The sequence below is a fragment of the Crocodylus porosus genome, unplaced genomic scaffold (assembly GCF_001723895.1).
Source record: "Crocodylus porosus isolate Cpor-Errol unplaced genomic scaffold, CroPor_comp1, whole genome shotgun sequence".
Classification (NCBI taxonomy): domain Eukaryota; kingdom Metazoa; phylum Chordata; order Crocodylia; family Crocodylidae; genus Crocodylus; species Crocodylus porosus.
This window is the reverse complement of record NW_017728943.1, coordinates 103451694-103472928: the sequence shown is the minus strand read 5'-3', so window position 1 is coordinate 103472928 and position 21235 is coordinate 103451694. Positions and strand designations below refer to the sequence as shown.

General features: G+C 41.8%; 1 protein-coding gene across 3 annotated transcripts in view; it reads right to left on the bottom strand.

Annotated features, from left to right (window-relative positions):
* The window catches only part of WDR27 (WD repeat domain 27), a 252852-nt gene that overhangs the window by 192504 nt on the left and 39113 nt on the right, over positions 1-21235 (bottom strand). For all 3 annotated transcript variants that reach the window (XR_002103700.1, XM_019549918.1, XM_019549919.1), the window contains exons 14-17: positions 20286-20364; positions 12641-12715; positions 9000-9103; positions 4309-4398 (exon numbers count right to left, since the gene is read on the bottom strand). Coding sequence is in view for 2 of the 3 variants with exons in the window: in XM_019549918.1 (XP_019405463.1) it covers positions 4309-4398; positions 9000-9103; positions 12641-12715; positions 20286-20364 (348 nt within the window). In the remaining variant the exon portion in view is untranslated. The remainder of the gene's footprint in view (positions 1-4308; positions 4399-8999; positions 9104-12640; positions 12716-20285; positions 20365-21235) is intronic.

Genomic DNA, 21235 nt, shown 5'->3' with positions numbered 1-21235 from the left:
TTATGGGAGAATCAAGTTACTAAAATGAAAAAAAAAGTTAGCTACTCTAAATACAGTACTGCAAAGAACAAACATACTATATAGAAACAGATCAATCAATTTACTTATTTTCTGAGTTAAAATAGATTTATCACACTATTAACTGTGTACAAATTCAAATGAAAAAAGTAAGTAGAAGCCAATCATTTTTTATCTCCTAGTTTTCCCAGGAAACCTGATGATTTTCACTTAATATAAAATATTTCAAGTTCTTATGCTGCCCTCTTGTGTACATTTTTGTAGTTTACTTGGTCAGCTGTTGTTTCCATGAAATATATTTATAAAGGTTTAAACAAACTGACTCCCTTATGATACTGTACAGCTGCAGCATAAAAAATGTAACTTGGGTTTTTCCAACAGCAGAAATAAAAAATAGTTTATAATTATTGTATTTTGTCTATACACTTCTCAGGATGGGGGTTCCTATCATCTTAGACTGTACTATATTTAAGTGCTACACAAATAATAAAATATATCAACACTATAATCATGATTGAGAAGGCACTTCTATTATAAAACCCTATTTTCAGGAGATAACCCTCACATACAAAAAGATCATGTTCTTACAGGTGAAATTTCATAGCCGGTACTTATCTCAAATTTGAAAAACAACATCTTTTATCTATATATAATGGCAAGGAACGTGAGAAACCTTAGGAAAATATGAGACTTGGAAAATTGGAGAACCCATTCAGGAAGCTTAAACTTTTTGCACTCCAGGTCCCCCAATCCCAGAGCACAATGAAGAGGAGGCCAGCTGGCTTCAAAAGATTTTTCACTCAGGGTTCCTGAATCCTGAAGTACTTCAAATGGAAGAATGGCTAGCTTTGTAGAATGACTGGCTTCCATGCTAGCTGTAACCCTTCAAAACCTAGGCAGCATTCTCTTCATTTCACAACAGGCATGGTACCTTGAAAACCAACTCTGAAGTGGAATGCAGTACAACCCTCTGGTGACAAACCAACCTTCATTTAAACCAAGAACTTCAGTTAACTGAAGTTTTGCAAAATGGGTTGTAATAGAACTGTTTTTATTTTAATGCTCCTCTGTGATTATGCACTATAAAAAGGTGTTTTTCAGTAATGAGTCAAAGTCCAGATGCTTTCTCTGCAGTTGAATTATTTACTGGATGTTGTTTTTTTCTTAAAAACAAAATCGCAAGATTCAAAATTGCCATGATTTAGACCCATATGCCTTTGACACATTCAAAAATGAAGCTGTAAATATATTACTCTGGCTTGTCAAACAACAAACACAGTAATTACAAGCTATAAGAAAATCAATATAGGATTTTCTGAGATGTGTAGACAGAGCTTTATGAATGAAGAAAATTAACAGATTTGGTGTTTACAATGCCAAATAAACTCAGTTATACTCACTTTACTTTACATATTGATCTTATACTGTGTTACTACCACAGCCTGTAGTTGCTCTAATCCAAGGGTGGATCTAGGCTGGTACAGCAGTGTGGTCACACTCCCCTTCTGCTAGGTACAAAGGGAGCCTCAGAGCAACTCCTGCCTCATTCCAGCTTTGGGCTGCAGCTGTGTGGGGTGCCATATGTAATGGGCAAACTGAGTTATGCTCATGCTCTTAGCATAACTGTAGGCCTTCCCAGAACTAAGCAATTAAATTGTACAGAGTACCTTATAAGGCACTGGGAAAAGTGAGTGCTGTGACTGGTACAGTGGACTAACCAGGTACAGTAGTTTCCCCAGAAGGAAAGGAAACCAAAAACAGAATAGGATTGGAGTATCTTAGCTAAAAAGTTGAGGTAAGAAATTTAAGTATTGGACAGTTTGAGATGAGTAAGTTGCAAAAGCAGTGGACAAACAAAGAGACTGTGTGTGTTTGTGTTGCCACCCTGGGGAGACGGGATCAATCTTGGACTTCTTGTTCGAACAACGAGGAATCTAGAAACTAACATCCCACACACCCAACAGAGGATCTGAGGCCGGTACCACTGAAGGTTGCTGTTGTAACGTCTGAAGGAACTGCTTGCCAGGTCGTATTACAAGGAAGAAAACTTGCAATACGCTTAGGGGTTACTATTAAAAGTTCACTTGATACCGAATCAGATGAGGGGCCATGTTAATCTTTGGGAGTCTCTGATACAAGGAATCTTGGGCGTAACACCAGGCTCTGAAGGGGACAGCAGCAGCTGGTTTTCTTCTTCCTGCACCTGCTCCCTGTCTGCCTCCCTCTTCCCCCACAAGTGTCCCCTCTGGCTGGAAGAAAGCACTGGAAGAAGGAAACACAGGTGTGGGGAGAGCCCCAGAGCCACCCATGCCCCACTCCAGCCACAGGTGGCAAGAAGCAGCTGGGTGGGGACCTAAGCTATGCTGTGGATGGTGGCAGCAGCATGCAGGTTCTTCCTTCCAGCCCCTTCTCCCAGTCACACCTCACTCCAGCTCCTTGAGGAATGGGAGACAGTGGGCTACACAACCCTTCAGTGAATCTTGGATCCACCCATGCCCTAATATGATATCATGTCCCATTTTAGGGAAAGGCTACAGAAAGAACTAAAGAAACAGTTCTCACACAAATGATCTTACAATTTACATGAATTATGACAAGTGGAGATGAATAAAAATTGTAGGTTGGGATAGGCAAGAGATTATAATCATATGAACATATTTTTATGCAGACTGGCCACATACCCCCAATGTAACTTGATCCATCTAGCCATTATCAAATAGCAATATTCTGTATACATTGTTAATTTTAAAAGAAGAATTTAAAGTAGAACAAGACTCTTCAGATCTTTTCAAAGAGGTGTCATATGTAATGTTGACATGAGTTAAAGAGTGAAAAAGACATCTGTGAAAGAAATTAACCAGCCAGCAGTGAAAACTGAGAACGCTGATGAAGCGAAGACAGCTATCAACCACACAGTATATATGTTCTATCACCTTAATGACAGAGTTAAGCCAGCAAGTACTTTAAAAGTGGGGACAAGTAACTTGTATACAATATAAATGTTTTGTGCATAAAACCATACTCAAATTCCTGCCACCCATGCGGGGCACAGCGAGCTCCTGCAGGTGGCTGTGGCAGCCGGGTAGGCGGGAAAGGGAGTGGCGAGCAACCACCCAGAGACACCACCAGCAATTGCGGACCGTCTGCAGACACTGCTGGCAGTGTCAGCAGCGAGGGGGGTGGCTAGCAAGTGGCAACCAACCACAAGCACCAGCGGCAGTGTCACCCACCACAAACTTATTTTTGAAAATGAAACTCTAGCAGCAACCCTAATCCGGGTTCTGTTCCCATTCCACCACAGAGATTACTACATACAACCTATAGCCGTAAAAGAAAACAACTTGACCTTTTATTCCAGATAACTGCATATTATAGAACATAATAAATGCTTTAATGAAATGATATACTTATGAGCTATAATAATCTTGTCATTACCCTAAAGTGGAAACACAAGCAAAATCAATTGCTGAAAAGCCTTCAGACACAAACATCCCACAAAAACATAATATTCTAATTTTTTTTTTAAATCTGAAAATAACCAAAGAGGAACAGTGCATGTAGAGTTTAGATTATTTTTATAACTAAACATATGTAATATCCAGGGAGGCATTTCATACTTTTTAATCTAACCAGTTTGATTTTTTTCTATTTTAGACACTTTAAAAGACTTCTTATATTAAAGCCATTTAACATTTTTTAGATTTTTATCTAAAAATTATTTTCTAGCATTCTAACAGAGTTTCTTAGATCTGATAATATATATTTTAAGTGGCTAGATCAGCTTCCATTATACAGTTCCAAAGCAAAATACTAATCCAGCTACATGGAATGCTACAGATCATGAAGTTCTCTATTTTTTTGCAATGTTCAACCTCTATCCTACAAACCTGTAGGCTTCAACCCTAAAATAGCTTGTTTCCAGTATATAAAATTAAGTGTGTGTGTTTAATAATATAATATGTAATACCCTGACCCTGCTTTGGTATATACCAGTCCATTAGTATCTGAATCATCATATTAAACTTTTGGGCCAGTTTGCCAAGTATATTTCTACTGTTTACCTTCCAGAGATTTGAGGTTCTTTGGAAAAAGTAACAGAAGCCAGCTTAGGTCTCAAATAATAATATCTAATTAGACATACCAATTTTATTACATCCTGAATCACCAGCAACATTTTGTTTTCACTATTCATATAGTGACAAGAAGGAAATATTTTAGTTAATTCACCATTTTACATTAAACTCAGAACTATATGTTATTCCATATAAACTATAATTACCAAAAATGTACCTGAAAAAACAGATGGTGTTCCAGTCAGGTTGGAATTGAATACCAGTAAAGATTTGTCAGCTAAGCCACATGCCAACTGTTCTCCATCCCCTGTAAAAAGATTTCCCACAGATTTATGGATTGCAAGGAGTGTGTCTACTAGCACAGCATTTTTTAAATCATAGCTAGACTATACAACCAGTACATGAAAATATGTAATTGAGGCTTAGCTAACTTGTTTACCTTTTTCCCTTTCAATGGAAATCAGCTCAAGATATATAGTATAACAGTGCTATATGGAAATACCTCAGTTTTGATCAGATATTTGCCATTAGAAGCAATGCAAGTCAGCAAGTGTAACTGTGACTGAGCAGCCCTCTTCAAGACCTGTTCTGCTCACCCCACATGGGGAGGAGGCTAGAAAAGATGCCCTAAGCATAGTCTGTCTAATACAGTATTTTGTGTTTCTTCCTGACTTCCAACAGTGTGCAGGGCCTGTGCAGACAGGACCTGGCCCTGTGCAATGTGCAGTCCTTACGAGAGGTACCAAGTCCCCAGGTGACAGCCAGGGCAGTCTGGTTCTGCCTGAAGGCCTACAGCCCCACGCCAGGCTGGGCCTGCACGATGTGGCAAGGGCGGTGCTGGGTGCCAGGCAGCTGGGGCTGAGCCACACTGCCCCATGCCACGGGGGGGAGGGGGGGAGGGGACCGTACCAGGAGGGCCCTGAGCACCCCAGTGGCTGCTACTGCTGCAGGGGAGCCTGTGTGCCCTGTGGAGGTCTGTACACCATGCAGGGAGGGCTGTCAGTGAGCTGCGTGGAGGGGCTGCACCCTTCAGGGGGCAAGGGACTGATGCCTCCTAAGCAGCCTCCAACCCCAAAATACCCCCACAAACCCCTCACCCACATACCCAGCCATAAGCTCCAAATACCTGCACAAGCCCCACTCCCAAACCTCACCCCCACAAACCCTACACCCACCCACAAACCCTCCAATCCTCCCACACCCCTTTCCCCCCCACAAACCCCACATCTACACCATAAATCTTACACCCTGTGTGCCCAGCCAGCCACATGGGATGGGATGGGATGGGATGGGACCTGCTGGCAGGAGCTGCAGCTGCAGGGGCAACTGCCACACTGCAGCCCTGCCCCATGCCCACACCAATGCTGGGACATGTGGCCCCAGCCTGGAGGGACTCCTGGTCCCAGAAACCACTTGGGGGGTGTGATGGGCTGAGGGGAGGGGTGCAGGTGGCAGCAGCAGTATGTCAGACAGAGATGGGGGTCAGGGGTGGGGGAGCACTCCAGGTAGGAGAGGCCTCTGGAACCAGGTTTAGAGCCCCCCACTCCTCTAGAGCAGGGGGAGGTTGGCCTGGGAGGAAAGGGCTTAGCTTAGTCCCTGACCCCAGTTGAGAGCTTCTCAGGAACAGCATGGGTCAGGGAGTAAAACAGCAAGGGCTGGCACTTCTCAGAGCCACAAAGCAGTGGGCAAGTTTTTATATTGCTGGCCCCAGCCTCTAGCTCCCCCTGGCTGAAGATCCAGGAGGAGCTGGGCAGGGTCAGTTTGCTTCAAGTGGTACAACTTGCCCCACACAAAAGTGCATGTTCAGGCATGTGTGCTGAGGCAAAAATCTCCGGCACAAATTTGTGCCATTTCTATTTGAGCTGCTGTAAACGCATGTGCCTCCATTTGTGGACGTGCCTCCATGTGTTAGACTTCGTCAATTTGCCTGTCTGAAGACTACTCTTTGAATGGCTTTGGTTTCATAATGCTTAGTTAAGATTATTCAACTTAGCTCATTTATAAACTATTTTATTATCCATGATAAATAGAGCACGATTCACCAACCTTAAAATAACAAGAAGTCAAGAGATGACAAAGTAATCTATGATATACTGAGACAGGACTCACCACTGATTTGGATAATGTACTTTAGTTTTATCTTATCTAGTAAACAATATGTCCTCATCACAGCAGACCTACTGCTCAGTTGTGATCTCTGCTGATTGTTAAACATACAGAAAAAGACTAGCTGAAGCAACCATTGTTTACTGTATTATGATTGCTGTTTATTTTAAATTTTCTCTTCTCTTTCTTTGATATTAAAATGGTGATGTTAATAATTCTAACTATAGTGCTTTTCTTCAATCACAGTGGGCACAACTACACATACAATTAATAGAGCTGGAATGTATTCAGTCTCATCTAAGTCAGAGTAAACTAATACCAACATCACTGTCTACACGTGTGTTTAAGCGTAGTAATTTACTGAGCTGCTGGATACCACTTGTATCTGACAGGACTATCCAGCAGCACAATAAATTAGTCTACTGTGCCCTAATTGCCACGCATGTATAGATAGTGACGCTTTACTGAAAAGCAAATTAGGCTGCTATTCTGTAAAGTGTCTCATGTAGATGCACCCAATGACTCCTAAGCTATTATAAGTATCCCATGACACTAACACAGTGCGGTCGTCATCCCTGAATTGGCAGAAAAAGAAATAACAATTAAGAGATCTCCCACGGGTATGAGATAGGGTGGTAGGAGTAGAACAGTATGGAAGCAAGGGGAAAAGAAAGATGTGAATGGGAGTTGGGAAGTGCAATTGGGATAGGCCAGAGGATTTGCTCTCATGTGTGATAAGCAGAGAAGAGGGAGTGGGTGGGTGACATTTAAAAAGTTTTGGGGTGTTGTTTGTGAAATCTATTGTTGTTTCTTATCTTATGGGTTGTATTTTATTGCAAACTGCCCTGAGCCTTTCTGGGCAGAGCAGGACAACAACAACAACAAATTGGTAACCATTTCCTGTTACTCTAAACCAGTGATTCTCAATCAGGATGCAATGGCATCATGGGGTGCCATGAAATTAGCACTGTTAGACATGCAATTATCTATACATGATTCACAAGATAAACCCAGATATTTCAAACAGGAATCCAGAATGTCAAAAACATTCTGTAATCTGTTGTGCTCTTCCTAAGTACTTTGCAAAAGAAGAACTGTCCTATTATTTTTCTATAGTCGAGAAAAGAGTGAAATCTGAGGAGTGCCTTGAGTCTAATGAGCTATGCCTTGAGTCTAAAATGGTTGAGAACCTGGGTTCTAGACTTACAAGTTTCAGAAATTGTTTTGATAAAACGACTTGGAATTCATCCTAAAAAACACCGTTTTCTATTTCACAGGAGTCCAGCATAGGAACTTGTTCAATTGGGAGTTCAAAACTGGAAGCATATTTATAGGAAATGTCTTCTCAAATGTCTGCAGAATGAACTTTGGACTCCTAGTGTCTGGTAGAGCACAGAGAACATTCTCTTTTTCTAGTTCCTTACAATTAATCAGAGGAGGGGCATGGGTGCTAGCAACAGGCTGGGACCAGGTCTGGAGGAGCTCTCTACCAGGAAAAAATGAGGAAGGAATATTGACCTACAATATGGAAGTTTCCAAAGTCAAACCAACCTGGTGGCCTTCTATGACCAGGTCACAAAATCCTTAGATGCAGGGGTAGCAGTGGACATAGTCTTTCTGGACTTCTGGAAGGCCTTTGACACTGTCTCTCACCCCATTCTCATTAAAAAACTGGGGGACTGTGGTGTCGATACCCACACAGTCAAATGGGTCGCCAACTGACTGGAGGGCCGCACCCAGAGAGTGGTAGTGGACGGGTCATTTTTGACCTGGAGGGATGTAGGCAGTGGGATCCCCCAGGGCTCAGTCCTCAGGCCTGCACTGTTCAACATCTTCATCAGTGACTTGGACAAAGGAGCACCCTGTTCACATCTGCTGACAACACTAAGATGTGGGTGGGATGTGGGCACACTAGAAGGGATGAGAACAGGATAGGATTCAACACTGACAAGTGCAAGGTGATACACCTGGGGAGGAAGAACCAGCAGCATACCTAAAGGCTGGGGAACTACCTTTTCGGCAGTTTAGAGGCAGAAAAGGATCTTGGAATCACTACTGATGCCAAAATGAACATGGGGCGACAGTGTGGGGATGCAGTCGGGAAAGCCAACCGTACCTTGTCATGCATCCACAGATGCATCTCAATCAGGTGCAAGGAGGTGATCCTCCCCCTCTATGTGACACTGGTCAGGCCACAGCTAGAGTACTGCGTCCAGTTCTGGACACCGCACTTCAAGAGGGATATGGACAGCATGGTCCAGAGGAGGGCCACTTGTATGATCGGGGGCAGCAAGGCAGGCCCTACAAGGAGAGGCTAAGGAACCTGAACCTGTTCAGCCTCCACAAGAGAAGGCTGAGGGGGGATCTAGTGGCCTGTTACAAACTAGTCAGAGGGGACCAGCAGGCACTGGGGGAGTCCCTGTTCCCCCAAGCACTACCAGGAGTGACTAGAAATAATGGTCACAAGCCAGCAGAGGGTAGATTCATACTAGACATCAAGAGGCGCTACTTCACTGTCAGGCTGGTTAGGATCTGGGACCAACTTCCAAGAGAAGTGGTGCTGGCTCCTACCCTGGGGGTCTTTAAGTGGAGGCTAGATGTACACCTTGCCAGGGTCATTTGACTTTTCCTGCCATGGCAGGGGGTTGGACTTGATGAACTGCTCAGGTCCCTTCCGACCCTGCCAACTATGAAACTATGAAAGGTGTTAAGTCCCAGCCTAATTAAACAATATCATTTGCATTTGTTCGTCCGTCCCAAATATTTGAGACAACAACATGTCTCACATGTGGTTATACATACCTGAATACTGAATACAGCTTATAGAAGTTGGTTTGCCCGCCACAGATATCTGTCTCTCAGATTTAGTTGGAGGAAAATTTTCCAATGGATATTCTTTATTTTTTCTTCAAGAAAAACAAAATAATAGGGGAAAAGTTATTAAAGATCACAAAAACAGTACATGTTAACTCTAGTTGTATAATGATATGGTTTATATTTCATCTGAGCTTTCCTTTTTAAGATTTCCAGACAAACTACTCTAAGACAAAGATAAAGGTGAGAGTATTTAGCAGTAACAGTTAGAAAATATAACTGCCATGTTTATTTACCCCAACAAAAAATTCTGAATTAACATATATGAGACCAAAGCATGTTGCACACATGCACAGAGACATTCCTTGACCAATATAAACTCTGCCCTATAGTGACAAAAAACAACATAATCACTTTTTCTTCCAATGCAACTGGGTGTATAAGGCAAATAATTCAACTGATGCCAGTTAAACCTATCCTGAGCTCACTTTTTCAAATCTTATAAGTTTTATCCTTCAAGCTTCAGTCATTTTTGGACTATAAAGTGTGCCTCCATTTTTACTTCTCCATTTCTTAAGGTGGTGTTATCAAAGAAATGCTTGCTTAGGTTGCTTGATATCAGGTATGCTTAAAAGATGTCCCAAATGCCTCTACTTCTGCTGTACTACTTCAAAGGGGTACAACAACCTGCAACAATCCATCAGACCCTTCTGCTTTAAATATTCTGCACAAACACCTGTACTGAAAACTGTTCCACTGTATGATTATTACTTTTCCATACTAGTGCTTCTAGTTTCAACTTACACTGAGTTGAAAGGACTTCTTTTTTCTTCAAATGTCTCCCCTCACAATGTCAATACTGGGCAGAGATAAGTTCCTTTAGGTACCTTATATATATATTCCATGCCTTAACAGATTTGTATTTCTTTTTAAATTAATGTTAATTCAGAATTTGTTTGGATTATAGGTTGGAAACATTAACTATTAAATTGGAAATTTATATTTCTAGAAAGATGGAGATTGAAGCGACATGATGCTACAACTTGGTGGTCAGTGTATACCTCTGAAAAGGGAGAGGGAAGACCAAACTTCTGTTCCTTCTCCAATTAATACTCAATAAAAAATTGCTTAAAATATTCATCAGAGTAGAGAATGAATTACAGATCTGTACTCTTCCAGAGGAATCCCCTAACCACCAAAGTATAGGGTCATACTCTTTCTATCTCTGGCCCAATGCATATTTAATTGTGTTATGCAAAGTGGAACTGCTGGAACTGTAAAAATTGAGAGCATTCCACCCCAAACTGCCCTATAGTAGGGATAGTCAACCTGTGGCACACGTGTCACAAGTGGCATACAGCAGACTGGGGAGGGGGCAGGGAGCACAGTGGCAGATAGGGCATGGAGCAGAAAGCAAAAGAGCAGATCGGGCAGGGGAAAGGGGATCAGAGTAGCACTCAGGGAAGGTTCAGGGCTAATTTGTGGCACACCTGCTGAAAACGTTGGCCTCCACTGCCCTATGAAATGGTGGTTATGGCACTCTCCTGGTTATGGTGATAGAAGATACAGTTCAAATCTCTTCAGCCAGAAAGGGAACCTGAACTTGAATCTGAAACTGAGCTCAAGTCTCATACATCCTGGTGAGTGCTGTAACAGCTCAACTATTGGATAAAAGGAGCACAATTTCCTCAAGGCATGTTCTGTTCCAGGCCCTCTCTGGTATGTGGCCCTCAGAATACCTACTGGATGAGGACCTTCAGGCAAAGGTTAGAGATCAGGCTTTGAGGATTGAAATTTTGAATCCAGCACCCAAAAGTGGAAGTTAGGGACCAACATCCCTTTGTGATCTAGTCCTGTTATTCCATTACTGAGATGAGGATAGACTAAGAGAGGTCTGACATCTGATACTAAAAGAGCAAATGATTACATTGTAACTTAAACTAATCGATTCTCAAAAAATTTCATTCTACACTTAATGTAAATATAGGAAGAATCTGCTGCATTCTTCATATGTAACAAAGGTGAACTCTTCCTTAAATAAAAATTCAGCTCAGCCTTAGCTGAACTGTGGTGCCACAAACAGTATCTCCATAACACTGGCTCCTGCTGAAGGTAAAAAGACCCACTTACAAGTCCCCAGTTATGACAGGCATGTATCTGTACTTGCTTAAAATCCCAAAGAGACTCCAGGCATATCCAAAAGCTCATCTGCATGTATCCCACTGCAGGATGTAACAGGTATTAGAGGGAAAGGATATGCATAATTTACCAATCTGTGCAGGAATTAAGCCTTCTATATACTGCCCTCTTATGTTATCCTTCCTGCTAATTAAAAACAAACCCTAATTCTTTTAGATTATACCAGTATCTTCTGGTGTGCAGACAGTATGCTGGATAGGCTCATCATATAACATATGCCACCATTGGTCATTTAACCCAAAAATGAATTAGTTTCAACTGTTCAAATCTTTTGTCAAAAATGTATATAAAAATTAAGTAGATTTATTGTATTTCTTCTTTCTGATAAAGAAAAAAATGTATTAGACAGTGTTTTAAAGCATGGATATACTTTCTTGTGGAAATTGTCTACTACTGATGTGTTTTCTGTGTCATATTTGCTTATTTCAGCCACTATCATGAATTGTTTCATTTTACTTATTAGTACTTCAAAAACAATTCAATACAGAGTGGGAATATACACAGTGTGGCTAACAGACAGAACTGGGACTCAGAAGACCTGAGATGTATTTCTGATTCAGACAATGGCTTGCTGGGTACCAACAAGTCACTTCTCCTCTCTGTACCATTTCTCCATTTGTAAAATGAAGATAAAAATAACCTCCTTTACAAATCATTTTTCAACACTACTCCCAAAAAGAGTTCTTTAAGTGCTAAACATCATTTATTATGCTTCATTGTGCAAGGTCTTCTTGTAATAAGTTGAACTACTCATTTAAGTACTCTCTAGTCTGAATAAGAATTGCACATTCTATCACTATAAAATAAAATTTTTAGCTTTATGAGATTACACAAGAATGTGGCTTGTATATCAGTAAGAATGATATAGCATGCCAAATTCTACCCTAATGAAAACATATGTATAGCCCTATTATCTACAATAGTGTCACACAGGTTTAACAGATGATAAAAGGTTTTACTTCAGCTGAATGATATAGACATAAAACTGGAGTAATGCAGTGATGGATCAGACTGAGTATCTTTTCACTGAAAAATGAATGCATGTGATCTGAGCAACAAGATACCACATTTGGTCACTTCTCAGTATCAAAACTGCATGTTGAAACACACTTTCTGAGAATATGCCTCCAAACAGGATTAGCCCCAAGTCTTTGTTAACATGTTTCTTCATAAAAACTAAACATATTATTATTTTGTTTTTTTGTAAATAAATCTTAGTTAACCAATGAAACCACAACACTGAGCAATTTTTTCAGCTGTCTCAATCCTGCATTTCTCAGCATCCCCAAAAACATATAAATTCAAATCATATCCATTATTAAACTCCAACAAAGGCAATGCATATCTACATACTGTCTTCTGCAGAAACAGAAGGTCTAGAAGCCCTTATCTCAATACATTCTTCTTAATGCACCTAGAGAATTACCTACCGTTTACAACTGCTCTTCCACTCCAATACTTTGTTAGTTTTCTTCATTTTAGTATTTGGAGAAAACATGATCATTCTGCAGGAAAGAAAACAGACTTTGCTATCCAAGATATTTAATGACTGTTCAGAAGGATATAATTTATTTCAAATAATGGGCAAACATTTTCCTTTTCATATGTACTCTTGTTCCATTAATCTTATTGAAAATGGCACACATGTCAATAGGAAATCAGATCATTGCAGTCATCATACTTAGTTCACTCTTCACTTTTGTTTGCAATTTTGATCTGGTCTTCAGAGTGATAGATACTCCACTTCAAAGACCAAATTATAATACAAAATCCTGATATCTAATTCTGAACCTTCACAAAAGCCACAAGTATAAGTTCACAGTATGAACTGGACAGACTCATATTACAAATTTGGAGAGAACATGAAAGATTTACTAATTAGGGAGGACAGTTTCTATCACATATGATCTTTCCAACTCCAACTACATTAATAATCTTTCAAGATTCTACCTCCTATTAAATCACTGCTTGAAAACATAAAACTTCCTAGCTTAAACCAACCAGTTTTACTCCTCTCTTCAGTCTATTTCAAAGACCCAAACTGGTGGCCCAAAACATTCTAGGACAGCCCCACCGATGGCTAGAAAATGGTATTTAGAGGTCTGCTTTTGGGAATTGGCTTATAAGTAAAATATATATGCATTAGAATAATGATCCAGGCCTAGAGCAAGGGTTAACTGATTTTTTAAAAGCCTGTTTCTGAAAGTTTCCTCAAGGCCCACTGTGTCTGATAGCCAAGCAGTGAGCAGACACACAGTCTGGGAAATTAAAGACATGTACCACAGTGTTCCATAAAATGAGATAAGGTGGCACCACGTCACAGTGCCCAAGTGCAGAGCCCTTGGGATTTCTGGTTTTAGGGGAACAGACCAAATTAGGAGGACACTGGTAAAGCCCAAATTAGGATGTGTGCATGTGATGGGCCTGTGAAACAAAGGAATATGCTGACAAAACGTGGACAGTATAATGACCACAGACAGACCAATCAGTGATAGCCAAAAATGAAGAGTCATCAGCAGGAGAAAAGAATACAAAAGAAGGGATTTCAGAGCAGCAAGTGTCCCCAAGAGGGGAACCTGAGGCCAACATGGACAGAGGGCACACCACCAGCCATCTCACCCACCGCACTATGGGTGGGGGAGTGGGGAAGGCCTTGGCCTCCAACCTCCAGGCTGCTGACATCTGGCATTCAAGTGAGAACCTCAGAATGAAGTTTGCATACTGGCCTCATGTACCTTGACTCTGTGCAGCTCTAGGATTGGTAGATATAGAATTGTTTGCATTATTCTTATTTGCTATCACTGTGTGATAGCATTCCATTCAATAAAACTTGCCCATTATTGAATGGCAAGGTCATGGCCAGCCTGAGAGTTTGGGGCCACCTAGAACAAGGTAGCTGGGTCACAAATCCAGTACCAACACCACTCCATTCCTTTATCCAGAATTGCTCATTTTTATGAATATTCAAACAAATATTACACACACACCCCACACACATTTATTTACACATACGTGTGCATGAAGAGGCAAGAGAAAACCCTCCTGAGCCCACAGACAGGGAAAGGAGGACATTTCCAATCCAGCCAGAGCTGATAATGAGGGATCAGCAGCTACCGCAGGGGCCCCACTTTATCAGCAGCTGCTAAATCTGGATTGGCCCCGCCCATGATGGTGCCAGTATTTCTGGCTCATTGCCAGAGCCAGAGGTGAGAAAGCATGGATGCTGGGCAACGGAGCAGCCCCAGGAATGCCGAGACACCAGTGGGGAAACTGCAGGGAGAAGAAAGCAGGCAGAGCTTCCCCTCGAGAGCCCAGAGGGGCTCTGATAATTTAAACACCACTGCAGAGCCTGAAGTGGCAGGAACTGCAGGGAAAGCCTGGAAGTAGTTGTGTCAGGAGGACAGGCAGCCACAGGAGCTGGCAACGCTCCCGAACAGGGTCTTTCTATTTTCAGTTACTTCTGTTTTGCTTCTGTCTGGCATGGATGTGGGGAGGCTGGGCTATTTCCACCTAAAGGAAGGGGAAAAGAAAGAGTTGGCTCCAACCCTGTGTTGGCAGCACATCGGTGAGCCAACTGACCCTCTGCTTGTAAAGAGGTGAGCTGATAAGGGCAGGCAGGCTGGCCTGCCACACGAGGGGAGCTGGCAGGTGCCACACAAGCCTTGATGATGGACGCCAAAGCGTCTAAGGCTAAAAAGGGCCTACGCAGTAGGCAAAAGGGGCCAGGAAGGCTCAAATATTTCTGCTTGTATCTCTTTTATGCATGAGGGCCAGACATAGAGTATTGGCCGGCAGCCCTAAGGACTAACTTACCCTGCAGGTAGTAGCTGCAGCCTGCAGTAACAACAACCATAGGGACCGAGACTTATGCAAGTTCTGTTTTCCCATTTTGTGTTGTCTTTCATTTCCCTTTCATTTATCAAGTTGCAAACGAACAAGCCACAGAGTGGCAAGGCCGACACTTCCTTAAGTCAGGCTTGGGAGGAACACAGGCTCAAAAGAGGAAAGACAAGCAGGAGATCACCCACTGACAGCCAAGGGTGCAACGTATGCTGTAATAACATGGTGGCGCTAGGACAGGGTATAGGGGAGGTAGGAGCCTAAAAGAAGACTCAGGCTGGCACATCCTAGACCGTATATAGTGAAATAGAACACCCCCCGCCCCTGAAAAAAAGAAGATATTCAGGAAAGAATTGGATGACCTTTGTTGAGTGCTAGGCTTATGTGAGTCCACACCCTCATGGCTCAGTCTTACCAGGCGCAGGACTGTTGAAGCCTGTGGCCCTATCCTATACTGAGCCAACGATGTGCACTGTGATGAGGGGGACCATATATGCCCCCTGGATACCTCAGGATGCCTGGCTGACCCAGAATGGACAAAGCAAAGAGTCCTGGGGGAAAAGAAAAACTTACTTTCTGGGTGGGCAGAGCCAGAGCTGCAGCAATACATGGTGGCACCGCAGCTATTTTAAAGCTCCCTGCCAATCAACCTAGGCAGCGCCAGGTTGATGATGTCAGCCACAGGTGCTGCAGAAGGGAATTTAAAAGGCACTCAGAGTGCCATAAGAGAAGGGGGAGAAACTGCTTCTGGGCCAGCTTAGGCCAGAGCAGGAGTGGCCTCAGGGCTCTGTGCCAGGGAGGCACTCAAGCCACAGGAACTCTGGCAGCCTGAGGCAGGAAAGCCCAACCAGGGCCAAAGAGAGACAATGGCTTTGGCCCTGTTCAGGGACTACCTCCTGAAGGAGGGAGTAAGGGACACTTATTCACAAGGGCTCACTGAGCCCTCAGTAGATAGTCCTTCCAGAGCGGAGGCTTTTTTTTTTTTTGTCCTTAGTATTATTTCTTTTGATTGAACTTGGTAAGGCCACAAGGTCAGGGAACCTTGACCCCAAGTACAGATCAGTCCGGAGCCTGGCTCTCAGAGTGCCGAGAGAAGGCAGAATGGCCAAGCAAGGCCAAAGTGACCGCATAGATGGGGGCAGTAAACCCCTGAGAGTGTGACACCAGGACAACAGCTGGCAGCCACTGGAGGACTGGACAAGGCTGGAGGTGTCACAAGTAGCTTCAAAGCATCAACAACAATGATGGTGTGTGGCTGGGGTGTAGGGGAGGTGGAGCCCCAACGTCAAACCATGTCCACACCATAAGCATCCTGGTGGGCACCCCACTGAACCCCTCCTTAAGAATACTATTAACGCCAAGTCATGGCAGGAAAGTTGAGGGGATGAGAGCTCGCTCTGGGGTACTCTCAAGGTAGGTCACCGATTAGGCAGTGGTGTGACACACACTACTAAAAAATGATGGAAATTTACTCTGGATTTCAGTAAAGCATTTTAAATAGTGCCACATGGGAAACTAGTTAAAATGGAAAAGATGGGAATCAGTATGTGAATTATAAAGAAGCAAGGAACCGATTAAAAGGGAAACAGGGTGGATGAAAAACAATGATTTTGTTAATCCAAAAAAATCAGATTTTTTTATTTAATTGTATTTTAAGATGCTTTTTTAAAAAAAAATAAATGTATATAAAGGTAGTTTTTATTTAAAGTATGTTAAAGCTCAAAGACATCATCATGGAATGGGGATTATAACATCTAATTATATACTATTTGAGACAATATGGCTGGATAAAGTGTATGAGAAAGAAACTGAACAGTGTGCAAAAAGTCTAGAGGGGAAAACTGTTAACCTGAGTCTTGATGAATGGAGCAATGTCCACAATGATCCAGTAATTTGTGCTTGTGTGACAACAGAAGAGAGGGCTGTCTGCTTTGCAGAAACAACTTATACATCAGAAAATGCCCACACAGCAGAATACTTACAAGAAGTAGCAGTAAAAACTATAACAATCTGTGAAAAAAAGCAAACATCTAGTACGCAGCTTTGTCACAGACAAGGCTGCAAATGTGTCAAAGACGAGAAGAAATCTAAAAGGAAGTGAAAAAAGCCCCAAGCTAATAACATGGCTGCTGCACTCATTTGATATGCCTCTTAGCCAAATACTTCAGTGTTCCAGAAATAAAGGCTCATGTTGTTGAAATCGCAAAACATTTCCATAACAACCACTTTGTAGCAGCTGCTCCAAAGAAAGCAGAAGGAAGCAAACCAACTCTCCCACAAGACATGGAATGGAACTCAGTAGTGGACTGTTCCAAGTAATATATTGAGAACTGGCCCAATCTGATGACAATTTGTGAACAAAATCATGACAAAACAGATGGAACTGTCATAGCCAAGGTTCTCAACGTTGGTCTAAAGAGAATTGTAGAATGTATGCTGACTATCCTGAATCTTATTTCTGTAGCCTTGAACAAAGCACAGGAAAATTGCTGTTTTATTGCTGATGCTGTTGAAATTTGAAAGGAACTGAGTGAGACCTTGAAAAGAAAAATACACAATGACAGAGTTTAATTACAGGCTTTTAAAAAAATGAATGGATTAAGCACTATCTCCAGCTCATCTTCTTGCCAATATTCTCAGTACTCTGTACCAGGGTCAATCCTTAACTGCTGAAGAAGAGGAGTTGGCTATGACATGGGCATTTAGCAATCATCCCTCCATAACGCCATAAATTTCAGGGCTAAGGGTGAACCATTCAAGAAATATATATTTGCCAATGAGGTTTTAAAGAAAGTCACACCAGTGAACTGATGGAAGTCACTTAAACACCTGGATCTATCAGACAGTATTGAAGTGATAATCCATCTTTTAACAGCAATAGCTTCTTCAGGTACAGGAAGAAACCTTTGGACTAATTCATTCTAAATTGAAAAATTGCTTGGGAATTAAAAAAACAGGAAAACTTTTCTTTCTTTTCCAGTCTATGAATAAACAGGAAGAGGAAGGTAAAGACTGAGTTTGCTGCATAACCCAGTAGTTTTAGTTTCGTGTGTTGATCTGACTGAAATAATCTATTTAATTTTGTTAAAAACACATTTGACATTTGTAACTAAAATTGTTAAAAATTTTAAAATACATATGCTTGTTTTGTTAAAATAATTATACATTTGTTGTTGAAGAAAAATATCCAAAATACACAGACTTCCTGTTTTAGTTAAATAAAAGAATTTAAAATGTCTGTTGTTTTTTGTGATGGCTCTTGTTGTTCTCGTAATACAAGATGGCAAAAGTATCTCCCAAATAACCACGATTAATCTAGTGACTTGAAGACAGTTCACTTCCTAATAACTTCACAAGTATCAGCTTCAATTAGCTTTGGTAAATAAAATAACCAAATCATAATACAGTTTTCTAATGTAGCTGCAAAATTAATCTGAAAAATATCAAAATTAATCACTGTTTAAAACATATAGTGTGCACCTTCTAAAAATGAAACCTACATCTATCTCTGAGTTGTGAATAATATGTACTAAGGTTACATCAAACAACAAGAATGCACTTTTTGTAGAAAAAAAATTATTAAATCGAGGCTTCCTAACGAGTGATTTAAAATGTGATTCAAATCATTATTTAAATTGATTTGATTTAAATCAAATCTCCTTGAAGGGAGATGATAATGGGTTGTGCTTAAGCTATCAGGGCAAAAAAAGGTTATTAGTCCATTATGAGTACAAAGGAGCTGGCTGAATGGTGTTATCAGGGCCTTCCTTGTAGCATCTATTTTCCTTAGTTGCCAAAGCCTTCAAAACTGTCTTGTTTATATTTCAGCAAGTTTCACCTGCAACTGAAGGCTATCCACTTGGGCACCTACCCACAATATCTTCACTTTTTTCTCTACAGAAGCCTGTCACAGGGCACCTCAGTGCTCTGCTCCTATAAAGAGGTACAGATGCTGGTTGCCAAGGCAACCGCAGTTGGTCAGCTGACCGGAAGGGGGCAAGGCCTGACCTATATATATAATCCAGGCTGAGGCCAGGGAGGCAGTTCTCCACTAGCAGCCAAGGGAGAAGGAGCTCTGCTGGAGTAAGCAAAGTAGAGAAGCCTGATGGCCTGAGCAGCTTCTGTTCGAGGATACCGGGTGGAGAATGCCCTGGTAGGGATTTGAATGATGGTTAGCCATATGGCTTAGATTTTATGTTATAGCACAGGGGTTTGAGTTTTCTGTTTGTAGTTTTAGAAGTCCAGAGGACCGGGTGAAGCTATTAGGGGTTGGAGGAGGCCTCACAGGGGCTCCACGGTAGTGTGGGGACCCCGGTGCCAGAGAGGGAACAACATTCAGGGGTGCACTGACCCCACCACTGAGAAGGGGTGCAGAGGATTGGGGGCCAGGTAAGGCTGAGGCCACCTGAGCCCCACAGGAAATTTAAGACCCAAGGAAGGGATCTGGGGGCCAGGCACGGCTACGGCCACCTGAGCCCCAATTGCGAGAAACCCCAGAGTGGGCACTTGTGAGAAGCCCCAGAGCGGGCAGTGCGTGACAAGCCAGAGAGCGCCAGTGAGGGGCGCGGGCTGCATGACGAGCCAGAGAGCGCTTGTGGGGCGCGGAAAAGGAAATTGTCCAAACAACGTCTGGTATATCTGCGAGGCTCGGGGCATGGTACAGGGGTGGTTGGAGCCACGCATAGCCCATAAGGCTGAGGTGCACCAAGTCAAACAATACAGAACAGGGGCCAGGATAAACCAGAGCACCGTGTCCAAGGGCACAAAAGGCAGCCTCCCTTATAAAATACCTAACATCAAAGACGCGGCGTGCGAGAACAAGGGTGCTTTATCTCAAACTTGGCACGGCAGGGGTGTTAGGAGAGATCACGGCCGCTCCTAGGATTCCATGCCGTGACAGAGCCAAATAAAAGTAATATACTAGCTGGCATATTTTAATCCCCAAAAGAATTCTGGTTCATGTTACAAACTGAATCACTGACAATTTCTGGCGACTACAAATAAAATGGCAACGTACAAACAGTATTTCTAAATAGCAGTACATATGTCACACACTGTTGACATTTGAACTTCTAACACACAGTAAACAGACTATATATTGGTAAGCTATATTATTATATTATCTTCAGTTCCACTGCTCCCAAATGGAATCACTCTTACATGCTATAAAAGGAAAGCGCCATACAGCAATATTAAATACCTATAGAAATATCTGTACCAGTATATGTTACTCACTGTGGTGCACTTGTATAACCTGATGACTTAATTTTATTGTGGAAAACCAGGGGTTGGTCTTTCATTGTGCCCTTCGTACCTGCATTAAAATAGTTTGAACCTTTAATAAAGCAGTTTTAACATCACATTTCTATAATTCAACAAAAAAGATATTTAAGTTAATTAAACATTTCCTGTCTCATGTTAAACTTTTTGAAAATTTAAAATGGGATAAACAGTTATGGTAAACCAATTATCTAAAATAATGATAAACTGAAGAGTGGACAGACAGACAAGCAGACAAACTGAAGTTTTAGACATTGCTATTTATGTGACAAATCAGCATGTGCCAAACATCAGATTAAAAATCAAATAATTAAATATATGGCGCATATGCAGATTTAGTTTTCTACTGAATGCAGTGTTTATCGAGCTTGTGATCAACAATTCATATAAATAAAATCGGTTTTGCTTTTTCCAGGTGGTTTTATTACTCTACAAACCTGAGAAATAAAGAATTATACGATGGTAAGAGGTTAAAAAAAAAAATCACTTTTGTTTCATGTCTTCACATGGTTCAACAAAGACATCACCAAAACAGTAGCAAACGCGTTTTTCTTGTTTTTTAAAGACACAACAGTTTTCCCTTCTGCTGGCATATCATCAGGTTTAATTTACTCTTTCCCCATTACATATATTTGTCTTTCTGAATTTCTCTTATATTTAGTACTATCACTAATCATTGCACCACTGTCCCTACATGTGAATGGTTTTGTCTAACATCCTTCTAATGTCCTAGTTAAGTTTCCAAGTGTGAGGGAGCGGGGGCTAGGGGCGGCCGTGAGCTCCCTAGCGCCGCCTACCATCATGTTAGGGTGATGTAGCACCCTCAGAATCTCGCCCGCCACGACTTTGATGGTTAAATATATAATGTGGAGGCTGCCAGTTCCCTAATGGACGGTCTTGTTGTT